The sequence below is a fragment of the Panthera uncia genome, chromosome E1 (assembly GCF_023721935.1).
Source record: "Panthera uncia isolate 11264 chromosome E1, Puncia_PCG_1.0, whole genome shotgun sequence".
NCBI lineage: Eukaryota > Metazoa > Chordata > Mammalia > Carnivora > Felidae > Panthera > Panthera uncia.
In genome coordinates, this window is record NC_064814.1 from 45133598 (window position 1) to 45158692 (window position 25095).

Sequence of the window (25095 nt, forward strand, 5' to 3'; positions counted from 1 at the left end):
ATAATATTGCTCTTGTGTTTTACAGTAAGATTTGTTGCTCTCAGACTGTGTAAAACAAAATTTATTCATGTTTTCTGCATATTAAAAAATCCTATTGTACCAATTGGTAAACTATTAAATGCCTATAAAACTAGATGTGATTTTTTTTTTTTTTTTTTTTTTTTTTTTTTGGTGTCCCTGTGCAGAGACTTAAAGCTTTTTAGTGGAGTCCTCATTGGAGATGGGGCTGTGTTCAACACCTGTCGTAGAGTCAGATGCAAATTGGTGGCAGGGCCTTGATGGAAGTCTTTTTCTCTAGGGCAGCGGTGGCACTGCCTTTACTGTCTGCTTCCTTCACCTTATTAGGAGATCAGGAGCGAGGAGTGGTGGCTGCAGGAGCTCTTGCCATGGTGGTGGACTTGCAGAGCTCAGACTGTTCTCTGAGGCACCACCCTCCCCTCCAGCAGCCCTTTCCGACAGGGACTCATCTGCCCAGGCACCGGAGAGCTGATGATGCCAGGAATGACCTGTTGTAAGCCGCAAAAAAAATCTCCCCCCAAGAAGACTTGCCCCTCTTGTGGTCAGGGCCCAGAGATAAGGGTCCTGTCCCCTTTGTTCTGTTAATGAATGAGCCTCTTGTTCTGGCCAGTGGTCTTGGATTCTTGGAAGATTCTAAGTATTTTAAACTTGGGTTGAAATGTCAAAATCCTCTTCACTCTTGCCCCAGATGCCCCATGGCTTTCCCTCTGCTTTATACATGTTGCCTATGACCTACCTTCCGTCCCCTACTACCGCTCGGCACCTGTAGTGGCCATGAAGTCTAAAGCCTTTTTCATGTATTAAGGACAAGTTGAATGATGTGGCTCTTCCAGCCCGGTTGTTTTCTTGCCTTCTGTTGGGAGTAGCCTCTCCCCTACCTCCCCACCCCCACATGGGGAGCTGGGCCAAGAGCAACAAAAGTAATTTGCTTAGTTCCAGTTTTCTGGCTTTTGCAGCTTTTCCCTTTCCCCGCAGGGTTCCTCTTTACCCCCAGCTCAAGATGCAGAAGGTGAGCCTGACCACTCTCCCTAGGGGTAGGGAATCCTAGCTGTAGTGTCATGATTCTGAAATGCAGGTAGCTATTCAAAACTAACTCACTGGTCTATCACATCAAGCTTCCAATATTCATGGTTGGGTGTGTCCCCGAGGTAGGATGAGGGATAGGAAATGGAAGACTTGGTGGAGAAATGGTGCTGCATCCTAGATGTGGCAGCTCTGTCGCTGTTTCGGCTTTGGTTTGCGTGCAATTTTTTACTGAGAGACCTACCAGAATTCTCTAGGAAAATGACTCTCAGTGTTTCCCAGCAGGCCAGCAGCAGCACTTGGGAACTCATTAGAAATGCAAGCTCTTGAGCTCCAGCTCAGACATACTCTATCTGAAACATCTATCTGAAAAATCTGTTTTAACCAGCCACCCAAATGATTCTGATGCAGGTTCAAGCTTGAAAACCACTAATTCAAGCAACTTCTCCTTGAATAAGAAATTGGGACGAGTGGCCCCACAGCTATGATGTGAATTCTTGATCGCCATCACTTTGACACGTGGAATTTTGCCTTTGTGAATATTCTGTATGATCGTTCCTACTTGGGTTGCTAGCCTTTCAATAAAAGTGGAGGGGCTGGCTCAGTTGGAGAAGCATGTGACTGACTCTTGCGGTCGTGAGTTCCAGCTCCATGTTGGGCATAGACTTTAAAAAATTTAAAAATAAAAGCGCAGGGGCACCTGGGTGGCTCAGTCGGTTAAGCGTCCGACTCGATTTCGGCTCAGGTCATGATCTCACAGTTGTGGGTTCAAACCCCAAGTGCTGATGGTGCAGAGCCTGCTTGGGATTCTCTGCCCCAGACAAAAAGTGGAGGTGGAGGGACTAGGGGAGGGAAAATAATCTAACATTTTGAATGCTTCTTAGGTGCCAACACCCTTATTTTCAACACACTTATTCTCCCTGCTGGTGGACAGTAGTACATTTCTATGGGCAAGAAAATAGGTTCACTTGAGGTGAGGACATAGAGCAAGGGTATTAAGCTAATCTAGAGTTGAGACTCAAACCCAAATGCACATGTTCTTTCCTTTATCTGGTTCTGCCCGTGTTAAGCATCTTATTAGCTAAGTGTAAGGACCTTGTGACATCTTTCATTCAACTTGTTAACCTTCAGTAATGCAGGAATGACCCTCATCCCATCCCTGAGGCCCTCTACCACTGGCACCATGTGGGAGGGCCATTAGGAAGGGGTGGAGCTTGGGAATCGGTAAGCAAGGATTATCCTTGCTTACGCTTGTAATTTAGGAAAAACTCCTGGGGCGCCTGGGTGCCTCAGTCGGTTAAGCATCTGACTCTGGGTTTCAGCTCAGGTCACAAGCTCGAGTCTCGTGTTGGGCTCTGTGCTGGCAGCTTGAAGCCTGCTTGGGTTTCTCTCTCTCTCTGCCCCTCCCCTACCCATTCTCTCCTTCTCAAAAATAAACATGAAAGATTTTTTTTTTTAAAAAAGGAAAGCTCCTAAGCCATTCTATATGAGGTGACTTTATTAGGATAATTGGGTCCTGCATGGTCTGCATCTCGGTGTTATTTTTTTAGTGTCTTTTCTAAGCAATGGGTTTGCCTATTTAGTGGGGGTATTTCAGTTTGCATCTGAGGAGGGCCACTTGTTCTCTGTAGGTGTCCTGATTATGCCTGCCTTGTTTGACAGTTTAGACTCTGGCAGCAGGAATGTGGAAATCCGCTTATTCTCAGCTTCAGGATATATAGGAATTCCTCGGTGAAGTCCAAGTTCTTCCCAATACTCATTTCACAATGGCAGTTTGGAGGGCAGGAGTGGAGACAGATGATACAATCTTAAAAGCTTAATTTGGTGATAATAGTTTTTTTGTTTTTGTTTTTTAAGATATTTAACTTGGAAAAGTAACATGCACATGTTAAAAAACCCAAATACAGAGTTTTGGAAAGCGAAAGGCTAGCATGGCATCTTTGAGAGAGGGGAGTTGTGGCTCACACAAATTAATTTCAGATCCTGAACAGATGCCCATCAACACAGACCAGGACCCAAAATGCTAGTTCTCACGCTAACCCTTTCTGGACACCATTCTTCACCCTTTTTAAAAAAAAAAAATTATAATCTGCCAACTAAGATAAGGGAAAAGGGTGGATTTCACATTTAGAGGCTTTTGTTTCCTTTAAACAGTCCCTTGTCATCTGGGTTGTCAAAAGGTAGCAGACAGCACTAATACACGTGAGGGATCAACCATGAAAACAGGCCTCTCAGGTGACTGGTAGGTACAGTGGTAATTAAACCCGATCCATTCCTCAGGTTTCCAAGACGATGCCCCCATTCGAGAAGTGCCATGGAACACATGGCTGGTGTTCACAGGATAAAGGCTATAGGAAGGAATGTTCAGAACACGACCTTGAGACTGTCAAGGAAAGTGGTGGGGGGTGTGGGGAGCAAGCAAACATCAAGCATCAATGGTGACTCGATGGCATTGCTTAGAAAATTTCAAGGTCGGAGGCGCCTGGGTGGCTCAGTTGGTTAAGCGTCCGACTCTTGATCTAGGCTCAGGTCGTGATCTCATGATTTTTGTGAGTTCGAGCCCCACATCGGGCTCTATGTTGACAGCGTGGACCCCGCCTGGGATTCTCTGTCCTCTCCCCTGTCTCTCCCCTACTTGCACTGTTTTGCTCTCTCTCAAAATAAAACGTATTAAAAAAATTTAAAAACACCTCAAGGTCAAGAATGTCTTCAGTTGGCTCAGGAAAAGGAACAGATGTTAGAACTTCATTTTTCTTTTCAGAGAATATCAGACACACACACACACACACACACACACACACACTCTCTCCAAGAATTCAAAAAGATACTGAAGTATGCATGTTGCTGAGCCCACCAGCTCAAGCTGGCCAACAGCAGCCACCAGTTATGAGACCTCCCCTCTTCTGGGCAGCAGGCCCCTCACAGGCACCCTCCCATCTCCGAGGCCCTGCCCCTCGAGCCCACCTACATGGTAACCCCTTTCCCTGAGACCTGGCTGACCTGAAACTTAACCCTAGGGTGGCAACCCTCAGACCCCCCTCCATTCCAGGGCTCCTAGTCCCTTGGGGGGTACTCCCAGTTCTCCTGACTCCGACGAAGGGACAAGAGTAGATGCCACAAATCTGGTGTTCAGCAACCCATCCGGGCCAGCAGGCACAGGGCCTGGGCCCCCACCCCACAGCACCCCTCACCCCAACTGGCCGTCACTCTAACACGTACCACACGCAGCTCTATGGAGGAGAGATTCCCAGCCTCTAATTCTGTGACCAACAGGTGACATTTATCTGTTGGGCCATTCTTCTGGGTCTAATGACTGGCAGGTAAACCCTAGCTGGGTGCCTGTGACTCTACCCTCTCCTCCCACTTCAACATTATAAGGACAATGTTGAATTTAAACTAATTGATATTCATATGCTATAAAAAACTCTTCTAGGGGCGCCTGGGTGGCTCAGTCGGTTGAGCGTCCGACTTCAGCTCAGGTCACGATCTCACGGTCCGGGAGTTTGAGCCCCGCGTCAGGCTCTGGGCTGATGGCTCGGAGCCTGGACCCTGTTTCCGATTCTGTGTCTCCCTCTCTCTCTGCCCCTCCCCCGTTCATGCTCTGTCTCTCTCTGTCCCAAAAATAAAAACATTAAAAAAAAACCCAAAACTCCTCTATTTATATGTAAGTGATGAATCACTAAATTCTACTCCTGAAACCATTATTACACTATATGTTAACTAACTTGGTTTTAAATAAGATTAAAAAACAAAACAAAACACCCCTTCTACTAGTAATATTTCTGGCAACAACAAGACTGGTACAGAACACACAGGAGAGGCTGGGGCAGCAGGTTTCAAAAACTCACTTTATTCCAATGTGAAATGAAGACGTGATGGTTTAAAAACAAGAAAAAGTTCTTGATCAGCGGTGGGGAGGCTTCGCTTGCCAGCTCACACCCACTGCCTTTGAAACAAGGTATCTGGACAGACCATACCCATCCGCAGCTCCCCACAAAGCCCCCGGGGCAGAGGCCCAAGCCCTGACCGGCTCCCTCAAGCTCACCAGGGCGGCGACCCCCCCACCCCACCCCATCAGGGCTCCAACAGCAGGCACAGGGAAGCGGCGCAGGAGGGCGGGAGAGGGAGCAGCTGGGGCTCGTGGGAGCCACTACCTTCCATGGTGGCCCCCCCACCACCCGCCCCAGAGCTACTCTCTGTAGGAGGTGCTTGTGTGACAAGGACCAGGTAGGGAGCTGGGCTCCACAAACAAGTGGCAATCACTCCTGTATCTAGTAAATTCCCCTCAGGATCCATGATTCAGCCCCGGCTGCCCCAGCCCCTCACCTGCCCCGGCCCTACTGTGCGTCAGGCAGCTCCGGTTAAAATGGGGAGAAGGATACATTCAGACTGTAGCCCCTAAAGTTATCTCCTGCTGAGGGGCAGGAAGTGGGGAGGCATTGCCTCCCGCTGGGGCCCAAGGGCAGACAGGCCAGGGCCGGGAACAGGGTGTCTAGGGAGCCACCACTGCCCCCCCTTTCCCCCTTCCCCCCAGCCCGGCAAGGCAAGGCCCAGTCACAACCGGTAAATCCCCCGCAGCTCTTGCCTCACCACAAAGCTAAAGTGCACCCCCAACCCTCCAGCCCTGCCACAGAGCTCGGACTCCCCCTCCCAGGACACAGGAAAGCTCCCCTCTTTTTGGCTTCAAACCTGGACTCTAAGCCAGGCTGGGCCCAGGGGCAGAGGCAGCAGAAGCAGCAGCCATAATGTCAAACATTCAAATGACCTGAGAAATCTCATCTTCACGTCATCCACTCAGAACCGACACGGGGCTATGTACAAGTTAGGAAGGACGGATCGAGACACTCACGGGCACGGACTCGCTCGCACACACCTGCTTGTGGATGGGGGGGCCGGAGGGGGCACCTGCCCCCCCGACTGGGAGCCGATGCCCACACACTTCATTTGCGTGTCTTCAATTAGGCCTCTGCATCGTATATTCATCGAACCAGTGCAAAAACATCTTTGGGGGGGGGGGGGCAGGCAGGCCAGGCCAGGGTCCCAGGAGGATGTTGGGGTGGGGTTGGGGTTGGAAACATGGCAGAAGAGGGACTGGTTTCCTCTCCTGATCTGTAGGGCACGCCCCCCCTTCTCCTGGAGTCTGGATCACTGGGTAACGGGGCAGCTGGCTGACTGTCCGTCTGTCTCTCCCTTCCTACCCCTGCAAGCCCAGGGAAGAAGGGTCCTTGGCGGCCTGGGGCTGGGAGGCTGAATCCTCCGGGACCCCCGCTGGCTCAGGCTCGGTGGCCATGGGCTCCTCAGCCTTATCCCTGTTTTTGCCGGCCTCCTGGAGCTGGTGCCGCCGTGCCACCTCGGCTTTCAGGTTCTCCAAGTCTTTTTGGCTGAGTAGAAGGACAGGGATGAAGGGCAGGTGTCAGAGCAAGCCTGGGCCCTCTGTCACCTTACTGGCCTGGCCTTGGTTAAAACTGAACCTGGGGCAAGATCAGGCTCTGCTCTTTGCAGTGGGGGGAGAGACGTGTGGAACAAGCGCTCCCCTCCGCAAAGCAAAAAGGCCCCTAAGCACTTAGACAGTAAGAACATGGTGCACTCGACACAGCCTCCAGTTAAGGCCCGGTTCCTGCTCAGCCTTTACCCTCACTTCCGATCCGCAGTGCCACGTGGTCTGTCCCACAGCAGATCACACACGGAAGGTGGCGGGGGGCGACACACGCAGCAGGTACGCTGTCAGCGCCCCAGCCCCTGGCTGACCGAACCCACGTCCTCCGCCGGTGGAAGGGCAGCAGGACCGAGAAGCCCACGAAGGCAGCGCTGTTCTAAGAGCCACAGCGGGACCCTCAGGGTCCAGGTGTGAGACACATCCCCACACGGAGGCAGCGGGAAACCAGAGAAAGAACGAAGCTGCTCTTACGTACTGACAAGGAAAAGGCTGCTAAGGGACAGTAAGTGCAGAAAGATACGGCCACGTGTGCGGTCTGCTACAATTTTTGTGCAAATAAAAAAAGGGAAAAGATTACAGACATGTGCTTGCTCAACTACGTGGCTATTTCCTGAAAAGATTCACAGGGAACTTCTTACCACTGGCTGTGCTGCTCAGTTCTGAGCCACAACAACCAATTCCAGATTTTAAAAAGAAAAACCGAAAGCCCGCTTCCAAGTGGGAGTTGAGTGCAAGCGGAGCGGGGGCCTCACCTGAGAGGAATGAAGAGGATGCCGTTGATGACGTTGAGCTGTTCCAAGACACTGGCCATGCTGGGGGCTGTGAACTGAGGGGCGGCGCCAATGAGCCAGTGAACGCGCGGGGAAGCCAGAGGGTGGGGGTAGGGCGGGTGCACATGCAGTTGCGGGGAGGGGGGCGCGTACCTTGAGGGGCGGGATGTTGGCGCTGGAGCCGTTGCGGTAGATCTCGTTCATGGTGCGCTGCAGGGCCACGGCCTGCTGGGTCAGGCACTTGAGGTACTCGGAGCTCTCCTTGGTCTTCTCGTGGTCCTCGCCCAGCTACGGGGTAGGTGGCACAGGCGGGAAGGGGTCAGCGAAGCCACGGCCCAAGGGCCCGGCGCCGCCCCCTCAGCCCCTGCCGCGGCCCACCTGGGTCTTGTAGATGGTGTAGCCCTCCTTCTCGTGCTGCAGGGCTGACCGGAACTCGGCTTTGCTCTCGTAGACCCGGGCGACAAGGTGGTGGCTGCAAGGGGGCGTGCAGGGCGCAGAAGGGACACGAGTGGGCCTGGCGCAGGGGCTCGGACTACTCTAGATTCCCCTCTGGAATCCACCCAAGGGCAACAAAGAAGCCCGGGACTCGGAGAAGAGACGCAAGTTGAGAGAAAATCCCCCAGGAGTCAGATGGAAGACAGGCTGCCGGATCCCATGTCCCTGAGGCCCTGGGCGCCCCATGCCCTTAACCCAGCATGGGCTCTCACCTGAGGGCCACCTTGAGGGACTTGGGCCCATGGTACTTGGTGCTGACAGCCAGCGCATTCTCCAGGAAGCGCAGCGACAGGTCGTATTCCATCACTCCGTGCAGCACCAGCCCGATGTTGTTCTGGGGGCGGTCGGGAGGGCCCCGGTCAGTGCCGCTTCGCTAGGCCGAGGGCTAGCCCCGCTGCCCCTCCCCAGCACTCACGTCCAGCAGCGCCATCTCGGGGTGGTCCTCCCCGAACACCAGCAGTGTGAGGTAGCGGGCGCGGTACAGCAGGCTCAGGGCCGTGGACAGCTGGCTGCTGGCGAAGCAGTACAGGGCCAGGTGCATCTGCAGGGGCAGCGGAGTCAGGAGGGGGTCCCGGGCCCCGGCGCAACCCCCCACCCACGCCCCCAACTGCTCACATATTCCTGGATGGTATTGGGGTGCTCGATGCCCATCACTCGCTCGCTCATCAGCACAGCCTTCTGCTGGTTACTCAGGGCCTGGGAGAGGTGGGGAATTGTCATCCCAGCGCGGGTACCGCCCCACATCAAGTCTGCCAGGCCCCCAAGCAGCCCCCGAGCAGCGCAGCCTCCTCAGCAGAGAAGTGTTCACAACTCAGCTGCTGTGAGCATGGAAGGCCAGGCCCCACTCCGAGGCATTTTTAAATAGCTCGCCTTGAGTCTCTCACCCCAACAAAATCTATGCTTAGGTATAAATCTAAAACAGTAATAATAAAAAAAAAAAAAGGCATACATAAATGAAAGAGTCTACGGCTGAAGGACAAGCGGAGGCCTACGGTGCACCCGCCCCATGACAAGGCAGGTGGTCCCCAGCAGGCCAAGGAATGCTTAGCGACGCTCCCGACAGCTTCCCGGGGCTCTTACAAGGCACCCGGCACCGTGAGCCTCAGACTATCGTTCCCAGCGTCCCCAGGAAGCACTCCGTCTGCGAGCGAGGCAGCTCTCCCAGGCAGGACAAGCAACTCCCCGGGGTCTCCCTGGTCTCTGCCTGATCCTCCCAGGGGACCCCCTGAGGAGAACGGCGTCCTTGAGCCCCACCGTTGGGGCTCAGGTCCCCAGGCCTGGGCTCCCGCCTCCTGCGGCACGGAGTGAGAACATGGCCCCGGCTCCCTCACTTGCCATCCCCCAGCGCCAGGCCGGGCCCCACGGCCTCTGTGGACACAGCCCGGAGGGTGCTCAAGGCCCACCTCGGCGTAGTCACCCATAATGTAGTGGAGACGAGCAAGGAGGCGCAAGCAGGCACAGATCTCCACGTGCATGGCTCCGTACACGTTGTTAAACAGGTTCAGGGCCTCATTGATGAGCTCACAGCCCTCCTTCAGGAAGCCTGCAGGGCACCCCCAAGGGCGGCAAGGTCAGGGCCGGGCCAGGGGACCCCCACCCCCCAGCCACACCTGGCCACGCACCCTGCTGTACTTTGGCCTGCCCACTCTGGAAGAAGTGGAAGGCATCCGAGGCCTTCGGGTTGACATGCTTGACCACGGGGAAGATATTGAGCACATCCTCCTCGGTGAAGGCGGGTTTGTGGCGGCTGTCAAAGCTGTACTCCTTCAGCAGGATCTGGGGGACACAGCCCAAAGCCCGAAGGTGGCCTCAACCCTGGGCTCAAATGGCCAGCACCTCCCGACTGAGCACCCCACGTCGAGAGAAGGCCACTTCCCCCCATGCTCCTGCCGACCCTGCGGGAGCTAGGAGGGACCCCCTGAATCATTCACACCTGGATTCCGGTTTTCAGGGAGATTTCCCGCAGCAGCGTTATCTTCTGCAGCCCATAGGTCTCCACAGCCTGGTCCACGGTCTCACTGTGCGGGGAGGTGGCAGGTGGGTCTGGGCGGCCCAGCCCCCGTCTCTGCCCCCTGAGTCAACGGCTGCCTCCCCACCAAAGGACCAAGCCCAAGTACCAGCTCCCATCCCCTCATCACCCTGGCAAGCAGCCCTCCACTGCTCCCTCCCTCCAGTCCCAGCCCCCACCCTGCAACCGCTGCCCCCGCGCCGCGGCCTCGGAGAGCCCAACACCCCGTGCTGCCACGCACCACTCGAGGCTGAAGCCAAAGTAGTTCTTGGCCTCCTGGCAGATGTTCTTCCAGAGCTCCTGGGGGGTCATGACAGCCCAGGCCGTGTTATCTGCTGCCCCCGGGGGGCGGTTTCTCCTCCTCCTGTTCCTCTTCTTAGAGATCAGCTCGTCGGCGGGCAGGTGGGCCACAGGGTTGGGGTAGGAGCTCAGGAAGCAGTTCAGAAAGTGGCTGATGGCAGCCGAGAGGCCCGAGAGCTCCACTCCCTGCGAGGAGGTTCGACTCAAGTCACAAGGGCCCTCAGGCCCCAACCCAGGGCTCTTGCCCATCCCACGCGCCACCCCCCACCCCCCACCCCCAGGCTGTGGTGGGAACAGCAATACCTGTAAATAGGTCTTAAAGATGTGCTTGGCAGAACGGGTGATGAGCTCTCCAATGCCAATTTTCTGCAAGGGTTCGAGAAGGGAGTCTTGGTTGGGCCCCAGGCCTCCATCCAGCCCCAGTGCCTCACGGCCTGGCCGCCCCGAGCATCACTCACATAGATGTGGTCCAGCTGTTCTCGGGCCGGGCTCCGGAGCACCAGGTCCAGCACCTTGCCCAGGTAGCGCATGTTGATGCCACGCTGGCGCATCACCTCAGCCAGCGTGGCCCCATCCATGGGCAGCACCGCATGGTCTATGCAGTCCTTCACCTGCGGGCTGCAGCAGGTCAGGGCCCCCCAGCCTGGGCCCTCTGCCTCCTCCCACCCTGGGTCTTCCGGGGGAGGGGAGTGGGGAGCTCATGCCATCCTGAGGCCCTGAGGGAAGGAGGGGACTAAGACCCCAGCTCCCAGTTGGGAAGAGGGAGGAAAACAAAGCGGCAGCCAGGACGTGAGAACGTGCCCCCCCTAGCCTTCTGCACAAGCGACAGGAAAATGGGATGGCAGTCACAGGGAAGCAGGTGCTTCCCAGCAGGGGAGCAGAGGTGAGGGAACCCCACTGGCAGAGCCCAACAGGCAGCACAGGTTCTCCCCGGACCACGCAGGATAGGGCAGAGGCAGCCACTTGGGGGTCACAGCTCTGTCAAGCCTCAGGACAGGCTGGGGGCCAGGGCAGCTGGCACAGAACACTGGGCTCATAGATCCGAGACCGGCGTGCCACCCGACTGTGGGGCTACCTCAGTAGGGAGCAGGTGCTCCATCATCCAAGAAGCCTATGTACTAAGCTTACGAGGGTGAGGACAGGACCCTCCCCCCACCTTTTTTTCCAGATGCCCCGGTGCCCCCCTCCGTCAGCTGTCTCATCACACAGGGACTCAGAGGACCAGACCCCCAGCTGCTGGCCCCTGAGGCGGGCCCAGCGAAGCAGAGCCTGCGCCCGAGGCCTCCCTTGGCCTCTCTGGGTCAGCAGCCCCATCTGTATGTACGAGGGTGACAAGCATCTGCCCCGCCTGCCTCACAGATCAGCAGGTCTAAGGGAGTTACTCCTGCGAAGGTTCCACAAGCTTCCAGAATCAGATGGATGAAGCACCAGGGCCTTTAACAGCATGCCCTGTGCAGCCCCCCACCCTTGTGGCCCCTCCCTCACCAAGCCGGGGATCTGGCAGGACAGCAGGAAGGCGGCGGCGTCTTTCAGCAGCTGCTTCTGGTCCCGAACTTCCTCCTGGCAGGACTCGGGGAAACGAACCCCTGTGGGAGGGCCAGCAGAGGCCTGAGCCAGGCAGAAGGGATGCAGGGGTGGCAAGATAAAGGCCAGCACCCGCCAGACCAAGGGCCCCAAGATGACCCCCACGGTATCCTGCCCGTCCTAATATAACACTTGCCTGGTGAGAAGATGTCAGGGTTGAAGCGGACGTCAAAGGCTGTGCAGCTGATGGAGCCCACTGCCTTGCACGCGTTGCGGATCACCTCTCGGCTCCGAGGGTCTGCTGTGGAGACACGGCCGGCTCGGAGGTAGCCCCGCCCCACCATCAGAGGGGGGAGGCTGTGCTACCCCAGGCCTCCCCCGGCTCCGCGCAGACATCTGCCGGCCTCTCTCAGGGCTGGGGCAAGCCACCGCCGGCAGGTGCCAGCTGCCGGGACAGAACCCGGGCTCCCCGCTCCCCCCATGCACAGCAGCCCCACCTGTCCCGTCGTCTGAGGCGATGGTCTCCGCCAGCTCCTTCACCTTGGCGAGGCCGCTAGCACTGCCGCCTTCCTCCTCGCTTCCTGCCTCGGGCCCCGGAGGGTCTTCAGGCTTAGGTTCCGAGGAGGGGGGGTCACCATTTTCCAGTGTGGTGGGGTTCTCCATCTTGCTGGCTTTCTGCTGCATCAACTGCAGGGCAGCCAGCTTCATGAAGAGGAGGTACCTAGAGCGCAGCAGACGGGGCAGAGCACCAGATGGGAAGACGGTATCCGGGAGCCTCGCCGGCCTGGCAGCGGGGGCCAGGGGCAGGCCCCAGACCCCTGGTCTGTGTCGGCACGCGGACACCTCCCACCCCAGCAACTCCATCAGGTAGTAGCAGGTCACAGCCACACCCGAGATCTTCCCCACAGAAAGAGGACATCTGGAGTATTAGCAAAGGAGCGGCCAGGGGCTTCATGGGGGCCAGGCTCAAAACAGACAGATCCTCCCTGGCATTGTGAGGAGACTGATCGCGGTGAGGGGCATTCGATGTGGCAGACTCCTAAGCACCAAATGCCGGCAGCGGTGACACCACCTGGCGCTGGAACATTAAAAACGCGTTAGTGGATTTCCATATGCTCCTCCGAGGAAGAGTGCTGCTTCGGCCGAGAGCCACTGGGCTAGCTGGCTGCTAATTTTCCACCCACATAAAGCTCCTGATGTCCATGTTGCGGAGCGTGAGGTCACAGTGCGCGGTGCTGGGGCTGTAATGACCGGGGCCAAAGCTGGCTCTTCGTCACCTTCCTTTTCTTTTTTTTTTTAAATATTTATTTTTGACAGAAAGACAGAGTGTGAGTGGGGGAGGGGCAGAGAGAGAGGGAGACACAGAATCCGAAGTAGGCTCCAGGATCCGAGCTGTCCACACAGAGCCCCACATGGGGCTCGAACTCACAAACCGCGAGATCATGACCTGAGCCGAAGTCAGTTGCTTAACTGACTGAGCCACCCAGGTGCCCCTCTTCTTCACCTTCCAAAGCGTCTCCCATCAAGGACCAGACCCCAGAACTGTCTACTGGTTGGGTGCCCTCAAAAGCCTGGCCCCTCACCTGTGCTCCACAAAGGCGTCCACCAGCTCCTGGCGCAGGCAACAGAGCTTGTGCCGGTGCGCCCGGGGGAAGCCGGCGCGGGTGCACTCCTCGGGCAGCGCCTCGCCGGGCACGGGCAGGAAGTTGAGGTCAGGGGGGAAGGTGCGCAGCAAGTCGAGGATGTAGTGGCGCCCGTCGTTGCCGATGATACCCTTGCACTCCACGGAGGAGCAGAGCTCCACCTCCTCGCCGCGGTCGTTGAGCACCCGGTGCCTCAGGATCTTGAGCGGCCGACTAGTACGTTCCAGCAGCTCCAGGTATCTAGGGTGCGACATCACCGTCTTGCCAAAGTCAATGGAGCCGTAGATGACGCTCTGCTCCTGGTCCCGCTCCAGGATGCCAGGGATGATGGACTGGGCCGTGACGCGGTAGCCACGGTAATCCACCACCACCGTCCCCAGCGTGTACAGCCCCTCCACGTCCACGGCGTTGTACGTGCGCACACCATTCAGGTCATTGGTGGGCGCCACGTAGGCCGCCACATCCCCACCGAAGTCCTTGTAGTGGTCACGAACATCAAAGCCCAGGCTAAAGAAGATGTTATTCCAGATGAACATCTGCATCTTGGTCTCCTCACTGGGGTTGATGGCCATCACGTTGCCGTCGATGACCGCCATGGCGCCCCGTGTGGCTGCAGCCGTGAAGTCGCTGTGCACCTGAGGGGCCGAGGTAGGGAGGGTGAGAAAGGCGCCATCCCTGAGAGCCACAGGTTTGGGCCCACCTGGCCAAGCTCACCCAGACAGCAGAGGCAAGTGGACGGCCCCGAGGGCCCGGGGGCTCTAACCTTAGCTTCCTCACACTTGGACAAGCACAAGAAACCCATTTTTTGAAAAAAATTTAACACTGATGTTCAGAGACGGCAGAGCTTAGTGATTAACAAAGAGAAGGGCTGGACCAGGTCTTCGATCCGTCAATTATGTACCAGGTGAAGTTGGCCAGGTCACCTCTCAGACCTGTTTTCTCTGTCTATAAAACAGTGACGACAAAAGTTATCAACCTTTACAAGGTGTCTGACAGATTACAAGAGATGATGCCGATCACACACGACACAGCCCCTGGCAAAGTTAGTACTCAAACCACTTAGATCTTATTTTTACCATTACCATCTCTAGGCAGCAAGATTATGGGAGATTAAAAACGGCTTTTCTGAAAGCTTCTTTTTCCCTCATCTCTCTAGATAACATCACGTGTGTGTCCAGGTGAGGTCCTGAAGGCAGACAGTGGAGGGTGGGAGGCTGGAAGAACCCTGTCACACAGCCCACAGGGAAGGAGGTCCCCCTGACCCCACCCAGCCCATGGACTCCCAAGTGTCACAGAGGCCAAAAATCAGAACTGGGGTAGCCTGCTCTGCCAGAGGCGAGAAGTTAGCCAACGCCCTGCAAGGCACCCTGTCTGGACATCTCGGCAGGCAACAAACAGGCCTGAGGCTGCCAGTTAGGCACGAGAGCCGTAGGCACCTTGAATATAGCTCTTTCTCGAAGGAGCCGCTCAGGCAGGTTCTTGCGGGGAAGCTCCCTTGTCGTCTGCAGCTCCTCGTTCCAGTCCCGGGTCTGCAAAGGGACGGAGATGCCGGCTCAGCCCCAGCCCCAAGACCCGCTGTGGGCGCCCCTTCCTCCACCTCCTCGTGGACAGCCTCACAGGCTCCCAAGTGAACGAGACAGACAAGCAGATGGAGCCTCCAGGGAGGCACACAGAACCCAGCCTGGCCCCCAGCAGGGGAGAGGAGACAAGAGCCCAGGGCAGGCAGGGCCAGGCTGCAGGCACCTGTCCAGGGATGTGCTCCTCATAGCCCAGCCTGGAGGTGTAGGCGTCCTCCGCACGCACGCAGTCCATAGCATGCTCTGCCTGGGGTGCTGTCCAGCTGTACACCTGGAACGGGGTGGCAATCCTCTCGAATGGGTGGCGCTGGACCCTGTGGCAGGGAGAGGGGGAGATGGGGAAGCCTGCCAAGCTCAGAGCCCTGTCGTAGCCTCCTTCTCTGAAGCCCCCACCAGCTCTTGTGTCTTTGCACTGAGACCCCCCCCCCCCCACCGGAAAGTCTAACAGAAGCAAATGGGCACCTCTCCTAGGGCTGCCGTCTTGGGGCCTGGCTAACAGCTCCCTGAAGGGAGGCTCTGTCTGGGGTGCTGGGGGCCGAGGGCATGGCTTCTTGGGGCAGAAGCGATGGAGCTCACGCTGGTAGCCTCACCCCACCCCATCATGGGATGTGAGGCAAGGGGCAGAGACGGAGCAAAGACACCACCTTTTCTTCTGCAGCACGGCAAAGTTTTTTTTGAAGGTTGGGCTGATCTGGTTGAGCAGCTCCACTAGGGAATGGCTGAGGAAGCGGGGGCTGGCAGGCTTGGGATTGAAGTGATAAGCCGTGGACCTGTGGGAAGAGGGTGATTGCTGCGCAGGGCACCCTGGGTGGCTGCCCAAACACCCGAACAGGCTTGAACAGGGACTCACTGGTTCAGGTAAAAGCCCCGCGTGGATGCTGTGATGCTGACTTGCCGGTCCTCGGCTGTGATCACAAACAGGTACATGAGGTCCCCATGCATCTTGCGGTTCCCAGGGGGTGGGTTCCAGCCACTCATGGTAAGAACTTTCAGGCACTGCAGGGGCTGCAAATATGGCCAAGAATGAGTAGGCCAGGCCTCCAGGTAGGTGGCTCCCGCCCAGCCAGAGACCTGCTGCTCCCTGGCTCTGCTCTGGAGTCCTACCTTCCAGTCACGGTTCTGGGGCTGCAGGGGACACAACGGCCGTTCCCGGCTCCCTGGAAGGATGTACTCAGGTGGTGTGCAGTCAATGGGGTCCATCTCCAAGCCCTTCTTCCGCTTCCCGCTGTCTAAGGGACCCGAGGCTGGTGGTCAGCATAGGGCCACGCGGGGGCCAACTATCTCCCCACCTAAAATGGCCCCAGTCTGGATGCCTCCAGCCCTGCCCCCTCCTGCTAGGAAGGCCCGGCCCATGGCCCCTTCACCAGCCCCTGGCCAATCTGCTCTAAGATCCTCTGCCCAACCCCCAGTCCCAATGCCTCCCGCACCTCCCAGGTCGCCATCGGTAAAGACGCTCAGGAAGGACAAGGAGTTGCAATCAACCCCGTTGAAGGCATCAGATGGGTCCAGGCTCTTGAGCAGGTCTCGGACATGGCGCACGTGGATGCGGGCCTCACGTACCGTGTATGGTTCTGTTGGGAGAATGAGAGGCAGGGCTTGCTCGCCGCTGCAACAACCCACCCAGTACAGAGAAGTCTGCCATGGTGCTTCCACAATGGTCTTGATTTTCAAATTTTAGGCCTCCACTTACAAATTCCATTATAAGCACATAAGCTGGAGTTCTGGATTCAACACACACACACACACCTGCTTGCTAACAGGCAGAGATCCTTGTCTGCAAAGAACCTTCTGTCAAAGGGCACAAGAAATGCCTCTGGAAGCACACCCAGGCCTCAGAGAGCTCACCGAAAGGCCCCTGCTCTCGTTCACAAGTGTCACAGGCACGCAGGCCCAAGGAACTGCTGGGCCCTGCACTGCAGCCTCAGTCCTATTCTTCCAGGGCAGCCCTTGCACAGGGGCGGCCCGAGGACTTACCAGGACCCATAACTACAACACTGCCCCCCAGTATATACTTTGTGAATTTTAATGGGGACTCTTTTGGGGGAGAAGAGAGGGTTCCTCATCAAGTTTGGGCACAGCTGGGTTCCATCTTTCCATATGTGTTAGCAACAACCTCACACACTGCCCAGAACCCCTGAGCTACTTCTCCCCTGGGGACCCAAGTTCATGGGAGCTTTTATTTTATAACCAACCAGTCTCACCATACCAGCTGCTCACTCCACCACACTGGGTCTGACTTGTCTACTTGGGAGTTGTGAAACTTTAGTTTCCTTATGAGATTTAATTTTTCTGTCTATAGAATTTGACTAGGCTGATTACAAGCCCTTGGTTGGTACCATTTTTTTTTTTTTTAAATCATGACTCTGATATTTAACCAATAATGTGGGAGGGCACATGTGTGAAGGCCTGAGGAACAGACCTGGGCTCCAATCCTGCCTCCACAAGGTCCACCCTGTTCTGAGCCTCCACGCACTCATCTGTGACACAGAGATAGCAGTGGGGGTGGGTGGAGTGCCACCTGGCCCCACCTCTGTGCGCCCTCCCTTGGCAGGCTGCCCAACTTCAGACAAACCTTCCACCACGCGTAGCACCGAGCCCTCCTGCAGCCCCTCGACACTGCGCAGCTCTGAGAAGTGGTCCAGCATGTTGCCATCCAGGTGCAGCGAGAAGCAGGTGCGGTGACACGTGTCTTCACGGTCCATGAGTACCTGGTGGATCTCCTGTACCATCTCCTGGGGGGACACCTACCAGGCAAAAGGCCCCAGCCACCCTGGTGAGGACATACCGCTTTCCCTACAGTATGAGGCTAGGACAAGTGATGACCAGGCATGCCTTTCCAGCCTTATCCTAACAGGCCCATGCTCTGGTCCCCAGCACCCTCCTCCACTTACCTGTAAAGAGAAGGGCTCAATCCCAGGTGCCAGGATCTTCACAGAAAAGCCTGTGTCCTGAATGACAATGACCTCCTGTCCAGTCGTCTCCTCTCCTGGCTCGGATTCATCCAGACCATTTTCCCTGGGCGGCTCAGCAGCCCTTTCTTCCCTTTTTAGGCTCTCTGGACAGTCTCCATTCAGTAGCATGACTGATGGCAGCGCTGCGGGTAACAAGAAAGGAGCTGAGTCAAGTGGGGCCGTCTGCCTCATCCACCTGGGTGGACGCGGCCCCTAGAGAATGGCATCCGCATTTCCTCCCAAGACTCAGTCAGCCCCACCCCGGACTCCACAGTCCCATTCACACTGGGCACACAACTTTCCCTCAACCCTGGCCACCTGCAGGCCGCTGCCTTCTCCCTTCTACATGCTGGGCCCTCCCTTGCCATCTGCTCCTCAGTCCTCCAGTCTGGCTTCCATCTGAGCACACCCACCCAAATCAGTCTCCCTAAAGCCACCCCACTCCACAGTCCCATTCACACTGGGCACACAACTTTCCCTCAACCCTGGCCACCTGCAGGCCGCTACCTTCTCCCTTCCACATGCTGGGCCCTCCCTTGCCATCTGCTCCTCAGTCCTCCAGTCTGGCTTCCATCTGAGCACACCCACCCAAATCAGTCTCCCTAAAGCCACCCCAAGGGCCAAACCCAACTGTCTTCTCAGGCCTCGAGGTGTCGGACTTCTCAGCAACACCCACCATGCCTCACTCTCTCCTCCCCTTCCCTCGTAGCCACTGTTCGCATGTTCTTTGCTCTCCAGCTCCATCCCCTTCCGGCAGCCCAGGCTGTGGGCATCCCGGGGCCCCAGCCTCTCCTCATCCCACCTGATCTCCCAGGACTTCAAATGCCCTCCCATCATGCAGCTAACCTGGCCAATCCAGGCCTCGCTCAAGCTTTTCAACATGTGGCCATCCCTTAGGCATCACCAAAGACTCATCCTGTTGACATGGAATTCACCTTCCTCCACAAGCTGGCCTCTGCTTGGTGAAAGCCCCTCCACCCCCAGTCACCCAACCTAACCTCCAAGCAGGCCATGGAACCCAGCCTCTGCAGCCACGGCCCCAATACAGGCCACTATCCCCTATTTCAAGTCACCACTCAGAACCCACTGCTAACCAGATCCAAGCTTCTTAGCCCAAAGCTCTCAGGCAGCCTGAGGTACATCTCAACTCTTGCCGCTCTCCTTGTCAAGGTCTGAGATACACCAAACTACCAGGAAGCCTGACATGCAGGCTACACATCTTCCCTCCCACCTCTGTGCTTTTGTGTAGTTTACGCTGCCCTCAGTATACCACTCCATCGGGCAAACTCCTACTCCTCTATCAAGGCCCAGGTGAAATAAACCCCCTTCTCTAAAGCCTGCCCAAATGATCCCTGACAACAGGATTACTGCCTCCTCACTGCTCCAGAGACATGGTGACACCTCCCAGAACACTGTTCTATGACATTCTGGGGGACTCTTCATACTCGCAGCTCTATCTTCCTTCCATCTTTCCTGCACTCAACAAAAAGGCACTGAATTAATGAATTAATTACCGCAAATGTGGAGTTAAGTCCAATATTTGTGAACAACACCCAATTCACAAGCTGTGGGGAAGAGAAGAAAGCAGGGAACAAAACCTTCCCTTTCTGCCCAGACACTAAAGGGAATAAAGGAGAGCTCCCTCCCTGCCCTGGGGAGCAAGGACCTCCTCACAAATACTCCAGCAAAACACAAGCCTGCCTGGATATCCATTTGGCCCTGGGGCCTTTCCACGAGGGTCTGCCTGGAAACCAAACAGGCCCCTTGCTCGTCTGAGAGCTCCAGACAGGTCAGCTCACCCAGCTCTGCTCCCACCTCTTCTGCCCTACTGTTAGGAGGTGCCTTCTCCCCAGACCTATGTGGGCCCTACCCAGACCCACCATAAACGTGGAGCCAGGGGCCTCAGGAAAGGAGATAAGCCCAGCACAGAAGGGCACACCACGGGGACGTGCAGAGAAGCCGCTCCCTCTTCCCCGTGTCCCCTCAGCTTAGTGATAAACAGGACCGCCAGGAGCTGAGATATAGCTCCCTCCTCCCCTCCCCAAATAAGGATGTCTGAGGCCCAGGGAAGTTCAGAGGCTTGTCCAAGGTCAACAGTGGACCCCAGGTCCCCCGTCAAGAGCCCACACCACCATGCCAACACACTGCCCTCAATCATGGCCACTGTGGATTTTCAAGGCCTGTTATCGCCCCCATCCCTGTCCCCAGCACACCCCTCCAGACCTGAAGGAAAATTCTGGAAAACCACAAGGACACACAAGGACCTCTCTCCAGTGAGCCCGCAGCCCCAGGCAGTGCTACCCCAAGCCCCTAAAGGAAGCGGCCACCCCAAAGGGAGAATCAGGCTAACTCTATGACAAACAAGCAGGAGGGTGGGGAGAAGGGCGGTGCTTGGTCAGCTTCCAAAAGGCAGCAAGAGGAATGGCAGATATGAGGCACTTCCCCTAACTGGGTCCTTGAGAAAGACATTGCTGTGGGAAAGCTCCTGGAATAGGAGCAGATGCAAGAAGGGCTCCCCCCAGCACGGTACAGCAGTTTTGAGGTCTAAGACCCCAGAAGCGAGAAGTCAGATACCCGGCCCCAGACAGGCAGCCTGCACTCCGAGTCTGGGCTAAGAGGGATGGGAAAGGGGGACAGGGAAGAAAGGCAAAGGTGGCCACAGCTCCCACCCCTCTCGCCCAGGACCGGGAGCCTGCCTGCCCAGAAGGTACCTCAGCACCAGGTTACGTCCCAGGGGTACCCAATCCCCTATCAGATTTCAAAGGACCATGGCTGGTTCCCAAGAGCCTCCATTCCCCTCCTCCTTCCTCTGAGAAACCCTGAAGGTCTCCCTACCACTGGATTAAGGCCAAGTGATACCCCCACAACAGGCTGACCACCTGGCTTGCTGCCCCCCACAGCCCACCTGGTGCAGTTGGAGGCTGCTCTCTTCTGGGCTCTGGAGTCTCGGGACCACCATGGCAGCGAGGCAGCCAGCTCTCCAGCTCAGGCTCGGCACTGCCTGAGTCCCCTGTTCTGGCCTCTGCCACTATCCTCGCCCCCATGCAGCTGGTCAGCCCAGGGCTGGAGCTCTGGCCGGCTTCGGGTTTCAGTGGGGCCAGGCCTGCTGGGGCAGCCCTGGGAAGGGCACACTCCCCCTGCCTCGCATCCTGCTCAAGGTCGGCCAGAAGGACGGCTGTGGGCCAGGAGGCCCCAGTGGCTCCAGGACCCCAGGTGGAGCTGCTACCAGTGCTCAGGCCTACTTCCTTGTACCCACCAAAAAGGGGGTCACTGCTAGCGAAGCCATTAGGGGGGCAGGAGAACCCAGCCCTGCTTGGGGTACCTGGGCCTCCCAGGATTGAGGGCCCTGGGGACAGGCTGGCAGGGGCAAGGCCCAGCAAAGGGGTCCTCTCCTCGGCCCCAACCCCAGTGGAGGTGGGCAGGACCGCTTCAGCCAGCTGCCGGCAACAGCTGGTGCAGACCCAGGCCCAGGCCATGAGGTGGCCACCCCGTCCACCAGTCACAGACTCTGAGCACCTTGCCTCCTGGGTCAAGTGGCTGGCTGAGGCTTCTGGCTCATGCTGCCCCCTGCAGGTGACCTGGCCGCTCTCCTCTTTCTGACAGTCACAGGTTCTAGTGGGAGGGGGGATGGGCCCTCAATCTCCCAGAGGACAACTGCACCCGTGCCCCGGGCCTCCAGCTCCACCACGGAGCTGGCAGGCTCTGTCTTCCCTTCCCAGCAGCCCCTGCGCTGCCAGGAGAAAACCAAGTCTCTCCCTCAGGGAAAACAGAGCTGGCAGCAAGAGGCCGAAGGCTGTTCGGCTGTGGAGAAGGAACATGCCCAGCCTCGCCAGGGCGCCTTCCCAGGGCCTCTGACTTGTTGCCAGGGCCCAGCCAGCACTGCTCCGGCATCCATACTAACCAGAGTGGGGGCGGGGAGCCAGGCTCACTCCAGGCCCCCTTCCCTCCAGTCCAGTCCTGTCCCAGGCAGCCCTGATGGCCAGGCACACAGCAGGTCCTCAGCCTCTCCACAGGCCCCACAAAGGCCTACACACACTGGCCAGATGGTAAGAAGGGCCAGGCCCAGGCAGAGCCCCTCTTATCCTGCCCTCTTCCCAATCACACCCTAACCCTCTGGAAAAGGGGGTGGGGCAGAGCAGCCTGGCAATGACCTCCGAGTAGCAACAACAACTATTTCCATTCTGGTTCCCAGAAAGTCAGTGCTCACTCTAGGCCCATCCCACAGCAAGTCCCTCAATCAGCTCAACCAGCTCATCTCACTTGAGGAAACTGAGGCTCCAGAAGGCTAGGAAGCAAGCTGCCCCAAGACCCAGAGTCAACAGGCAGCCAAGCCAGGTCAAGAAAAAAGAGGTCTGTCACATGCCCAAACCCATGCCTCTGAGTGCCACTCCTTAAGGCTGCAGCACCCACTGGGTACACAGTATCCCTTCCTCCTCCAGGCCTCAGGGCTTAGTCCAGGAGGCAGATCGATCCCCAGCCACAGCACCCTTCCAACCCTCTACATCCCCTCCTCTCATATCCCAGGGGGCTGCCCTGAGGATCTGGGCCTTGGGGAAAGGACAAAAGGTGGTTCTCTGCAGAATGGGAAGGGGTGGCCCAAGTTGCACACTGCATATACACACCCCTAGTTCTCACTGACTGGGTCAGAATGTGGAGATAAAGTGTACCCCTGTCCTGGCCTGGGAGCACAGAGACCCCATGAGCAGCAGAAAGGAGGAGTTAGAAAAGAAACTTAGGCCATCCCAGGTGGCCTCTGTGTCTTCCCCAGCCTGGCATGGCCTCACTCAGTAGACTGTGCCAGAGCCAGGCCCCGCCCCAGTCAAGGCCTTAGCAGGTGAGGCTCCAGCAGGAAGTAAGGCCCGGAAAGACACATCACCCCCTCCCAGGGAACAGGGCTTCAAAGGAAAGGGTAGGGGTTGGCAGGCAGCCTGCAGAAGACCCTGATGATATGGGCATCTGTCTCCTTCTCTCCCCCCAGGCCAGAGACATGTCTGCAAGGTCTGGAGATAGTTAAGTGATCCTCAAGCCAGTCTACTCAGACCTCCCCAAATCAAGAGCTTTAGGATTCTGTCAGGGAGCTCCCCTTAAGCCTTCAAGCTCCTCCCCAGTCTACCAGCCCCCTTCTCTGTCTGGGCCTCAACTCCAAGGAACCCTCCCCTAGGCAGAAGGAACTTGACACACCACTGTGAACTTGAAAAACCTGCCTGTTCTCTTAACCCCTAAAAGCAGCTTTATTCCCAAGAAGGTAACTGACCCTTGCCCCCCACCCCAAAAGGCCTTGATTACCTCCTCAAAGGGACTGGAGAGCCTTCCACAGCTGGGTCCTAAGCGTCAGAAGCCTGGATGGGAGCCTGCTGGGGGGTTGGGGGGGGTGGGGGGTCTCCATTTAAGGCCACCCTACTTCTTTGAATAGATTCAGGCCGGCTGTAATTCAAATCCTAATTATCTATCCTAGCTTCTCAGAGACATAAGGAGCCAATGTCCCACCACTATCATGCTCCCAGTTTCCAGAAAATGAACAGCTGTGCCCTTCCCCTGACCCAGGTTGCCCCAGACAGAGCTTCTCAGCACATAGTGGAGATGGGGCTTTTTTACACAAGCCCTCGGAGAAATCCTCCGGCAGACTCTCCCTCTTCAGTCCCCATGTTCTCAGCATATAATCCAATATGTCCCGGCTTCCTCTGGGATAGATCAGGGAAGCCTTGGCATGTCAACCATAAGCTAGAAATCCAAATGCCCTCCACAGCTAAAGCACTGTGTGACCTTGGGCTAGTCACTTTATCTCTTCAGGTCTCTTTGCTAGGAGGGAAATCTGCCAGACTGGACCTCCGCTTATCTGGCCTGCCCCACTGATTCACAGCCACATCAGGGCAAAGCCTGGCAGGTTGGAGTCATCAGCATCTGCTGTTCTGCCCAAACCCTGGCCTCATCTAAGCAATCAGCAAAGCTGCTACAGTACCTACCCCCAATACAAGGTAACTATGCTGTGACAGGATCAGAGAGCCTACTTAATACTGTTCCCATCCTGACTCACTGAAGTTAGGAAGGGAGCTGAAGATGACAAGTCCTGCTGAGAAGAGTTGGGGGAAGTGGAAGACAGGGGTAGTTCTACATTCCCACCACCATCCAGGGGAGAGAAGGACCACAGCCCAGCCCCAAGGCCCTGAGGATGATTTGGAGATGACAACTGAGGCCCTGGGAAAGGGCTTCCAGCCTCAAGGCTGGAGTCTAAGACATGATGGAAGGAACAGAGAAAGCCCAGGAGAAATAGATGAAGCAGGGCCCACCAGAGAAGAGCCTTAGCCACTCCCAAAGCCACCTCCACAGAGCCCCCGTGGGGGACAGCTGGGAGCTCCACTCCACACTAATGACCTTTGCCTTAAAAACAGCAATCCTGAGCTGATCCACTTTTCGCAATAAGGCGGGTTAATGATCAAGTTCTGGCACAAACACCTCCTCCTGCCAAGGAGTTTGGCTTTGCCTCCACGCAAGCAGACCCTTAGGTCTTCAGATCCCGCCAACACCTAAGAAGGAAGACATCAGAGCCTGAAGACCTGGGGTTAAAGCATTGTTTCTGGGAATGAACTAGAGAAGCCCCCTCACAATACACACCCACCCCCAGCTCGCGCTCTTCCCACAGACCAAACCTGGGAAGTCCCAGGTTGAGCCTTACTCGCAGGGCTGCAGCCCTGTGTACAGAAAGGCTGTGTACTTCCAGGCTGGTACATTATGCTTGAGATCCTTACGCGAAGGGTGCCGGACGGAGCCAAGTGTCAGTGACCCCAGCCCCGAGGGTTCCCCATGCCCGCGCGCGGAGGGGGTGGGGCACCGATTCCACCGGTCTGCGGCGGCGGCGCACCCCGAAACCGCGTGTGCGCGCACGTGTCCCCCCTAACGCTGTCCTCCCCGGGACCCCACGTGCGAATCCCAGGCCGCAGCCGGGGGCGACAGTGAAGGTGACCTTCAGGGCGGGGGCGGCCCGGGGAGATGCAACCCGGCCCGGGGAGGAGGGAAAGCGGCGGTCCCCGTAAAGCCCGAACCCACCCGCCCGCTCTGTCCCGTCCAGCCTCCCCGCCCAGCTGTCCGCTGGCCCCGGCCCCGCTCACCGGCCGCGCCCGGCCGCCCCTTGCCACCGGCCTGCGAGCTGGGCTCCCGGGCGCCGTCGGCCGGGGCGGCGACCGGCAACTCGTCCGTTTTGATGACCATGGCGGCGGGAGCGGGCGTCCGGCTTGGCTGTCCGCGCCGCCCGCCGCGCCACTAACCCAAGTGCCCTGCGCGCCGCGGCCGCTGCGGGAAGGACGGAGTCACCGGCCCACGTGGTGCGCGTTGTAGCCTTTGACCCCACCGCC

General features: G+C 57.2%; 2 protein-coding genes across 4 annotated transcripts; both read right to left on the reverse strand.

Moving 5' to 3' along the window:
• Nucleotides 1–4868: 4868 nt before the first annotated feature.
• Nucleotides 4869–25095, reverse strand: CLUH (clustered mitochondria homolog). Of its 3 annotated transcripts, none has more exons than XM_049636785.1 (26): nucleotides 24853–25095; nucleotides 17687–17889; nucleotides 17368–17539; nucleotides 16223–16366; nucleotides 15900–16024; nucleotides 15646–15800; nucleotides 15440–15565; nucleotides 14962–15109; nucleotides 14655–14747; nucleotides 13159–13853; nucleotides 12073–12296; nucleotides 11772–11873; nucleotides 11537–11637; nucleotides 10510–10662; nucleotides 10355–10417; nucleotides 9993–10237; nucleotides 9677–9761; nucleotides 9366–9519; nucleotides 9147–9286; nucleotides 8359–8439; nucleotides 8159–8284; nucleotides 7956–8077; nucleotides 7627–7720; nucleotides 7402–7536; nucleotides 7231–7304; nucleotides 4869–6422 (listed from the first exon to the last, which is right to left on the reverse strand). In XM_049636785.1, the coding sequence occupies exons 1-26, from the start codon at nucleotides 24950–24952 to the stop codon at nucleotides 6236–6238; spliced, it is 4047 nt and encodes a 1348-aa protein (XP_049492742.1). In that variant the 5' UTR covers nucleotides 24953–25095; the 3' UTR covers nucleotides 4869–6235. The 3 variants fall into 3 exon arrangements, with proteins under 3 accessions (XP_049492742.1, XP_049492741.1, XP_049492744.1); XM_049636784.1 differs by having other exon boundaries at nucleotides 11772–11876; XM_049636787.1 differs by lacking the exons at nucleotides 17368–17539; nucleotides 17687–17889; nucleotides 24853–25095 and having other exon boundaries at nucleotides 11772–11876; nucleotides 15900–16020; nucleotides 16223–16312.
• Nucleotides 19966–21224, reverse strand: LOC125926889 (uncharacterized). Its single transcript, XM_049636790.1, has one exon. It carries the CDS (start codon nucleotides 21220–21222, stop codon nucleotides 20578–20580), a length of 645 nt encoding a protein of 214 aa, XP_049492747.1. The 5' UTR covers nucleotides 21223–21224; the 3' UTR covers nucleotides 19966–20577.

What these genes read in the sequence shown, in the direction of transcription:
- CLUH (XM_049636784.1), bottom strand. Translation starts at nt 24,952, where the DNA reads ATGGTCATCAAAACGGACGAGTTGCCGGTCGCCGCCCCGGCCGACGGC. An exon ending in TTATGGGTGACTACGCCGAG is followed by an intron (nt 8,440 to 9,146) that starts GTGGGCCTTGAG and finishes CACCTCTCCCAG; the next exon opens with GCCCTGAGTAACCAGCAGAA. An exon ending in ATCCTCTTCATTCCTCTCAG is followed by an intron (nt 6,423 to 7,230) that starts GTGAGGCCCCCG and finishes CCTTCTACTCAG; the next exon opens with CCAAAAAGACTTGGAGAACC.
- LOC125926889 (XM_049636790.1), bottom strand. Translation starts at nt 21,222, where the DNA reads ATGGCCTGGGCCTGGGTCTGCACCAGCTGTTGCCGGCAGCTGGCTGAA.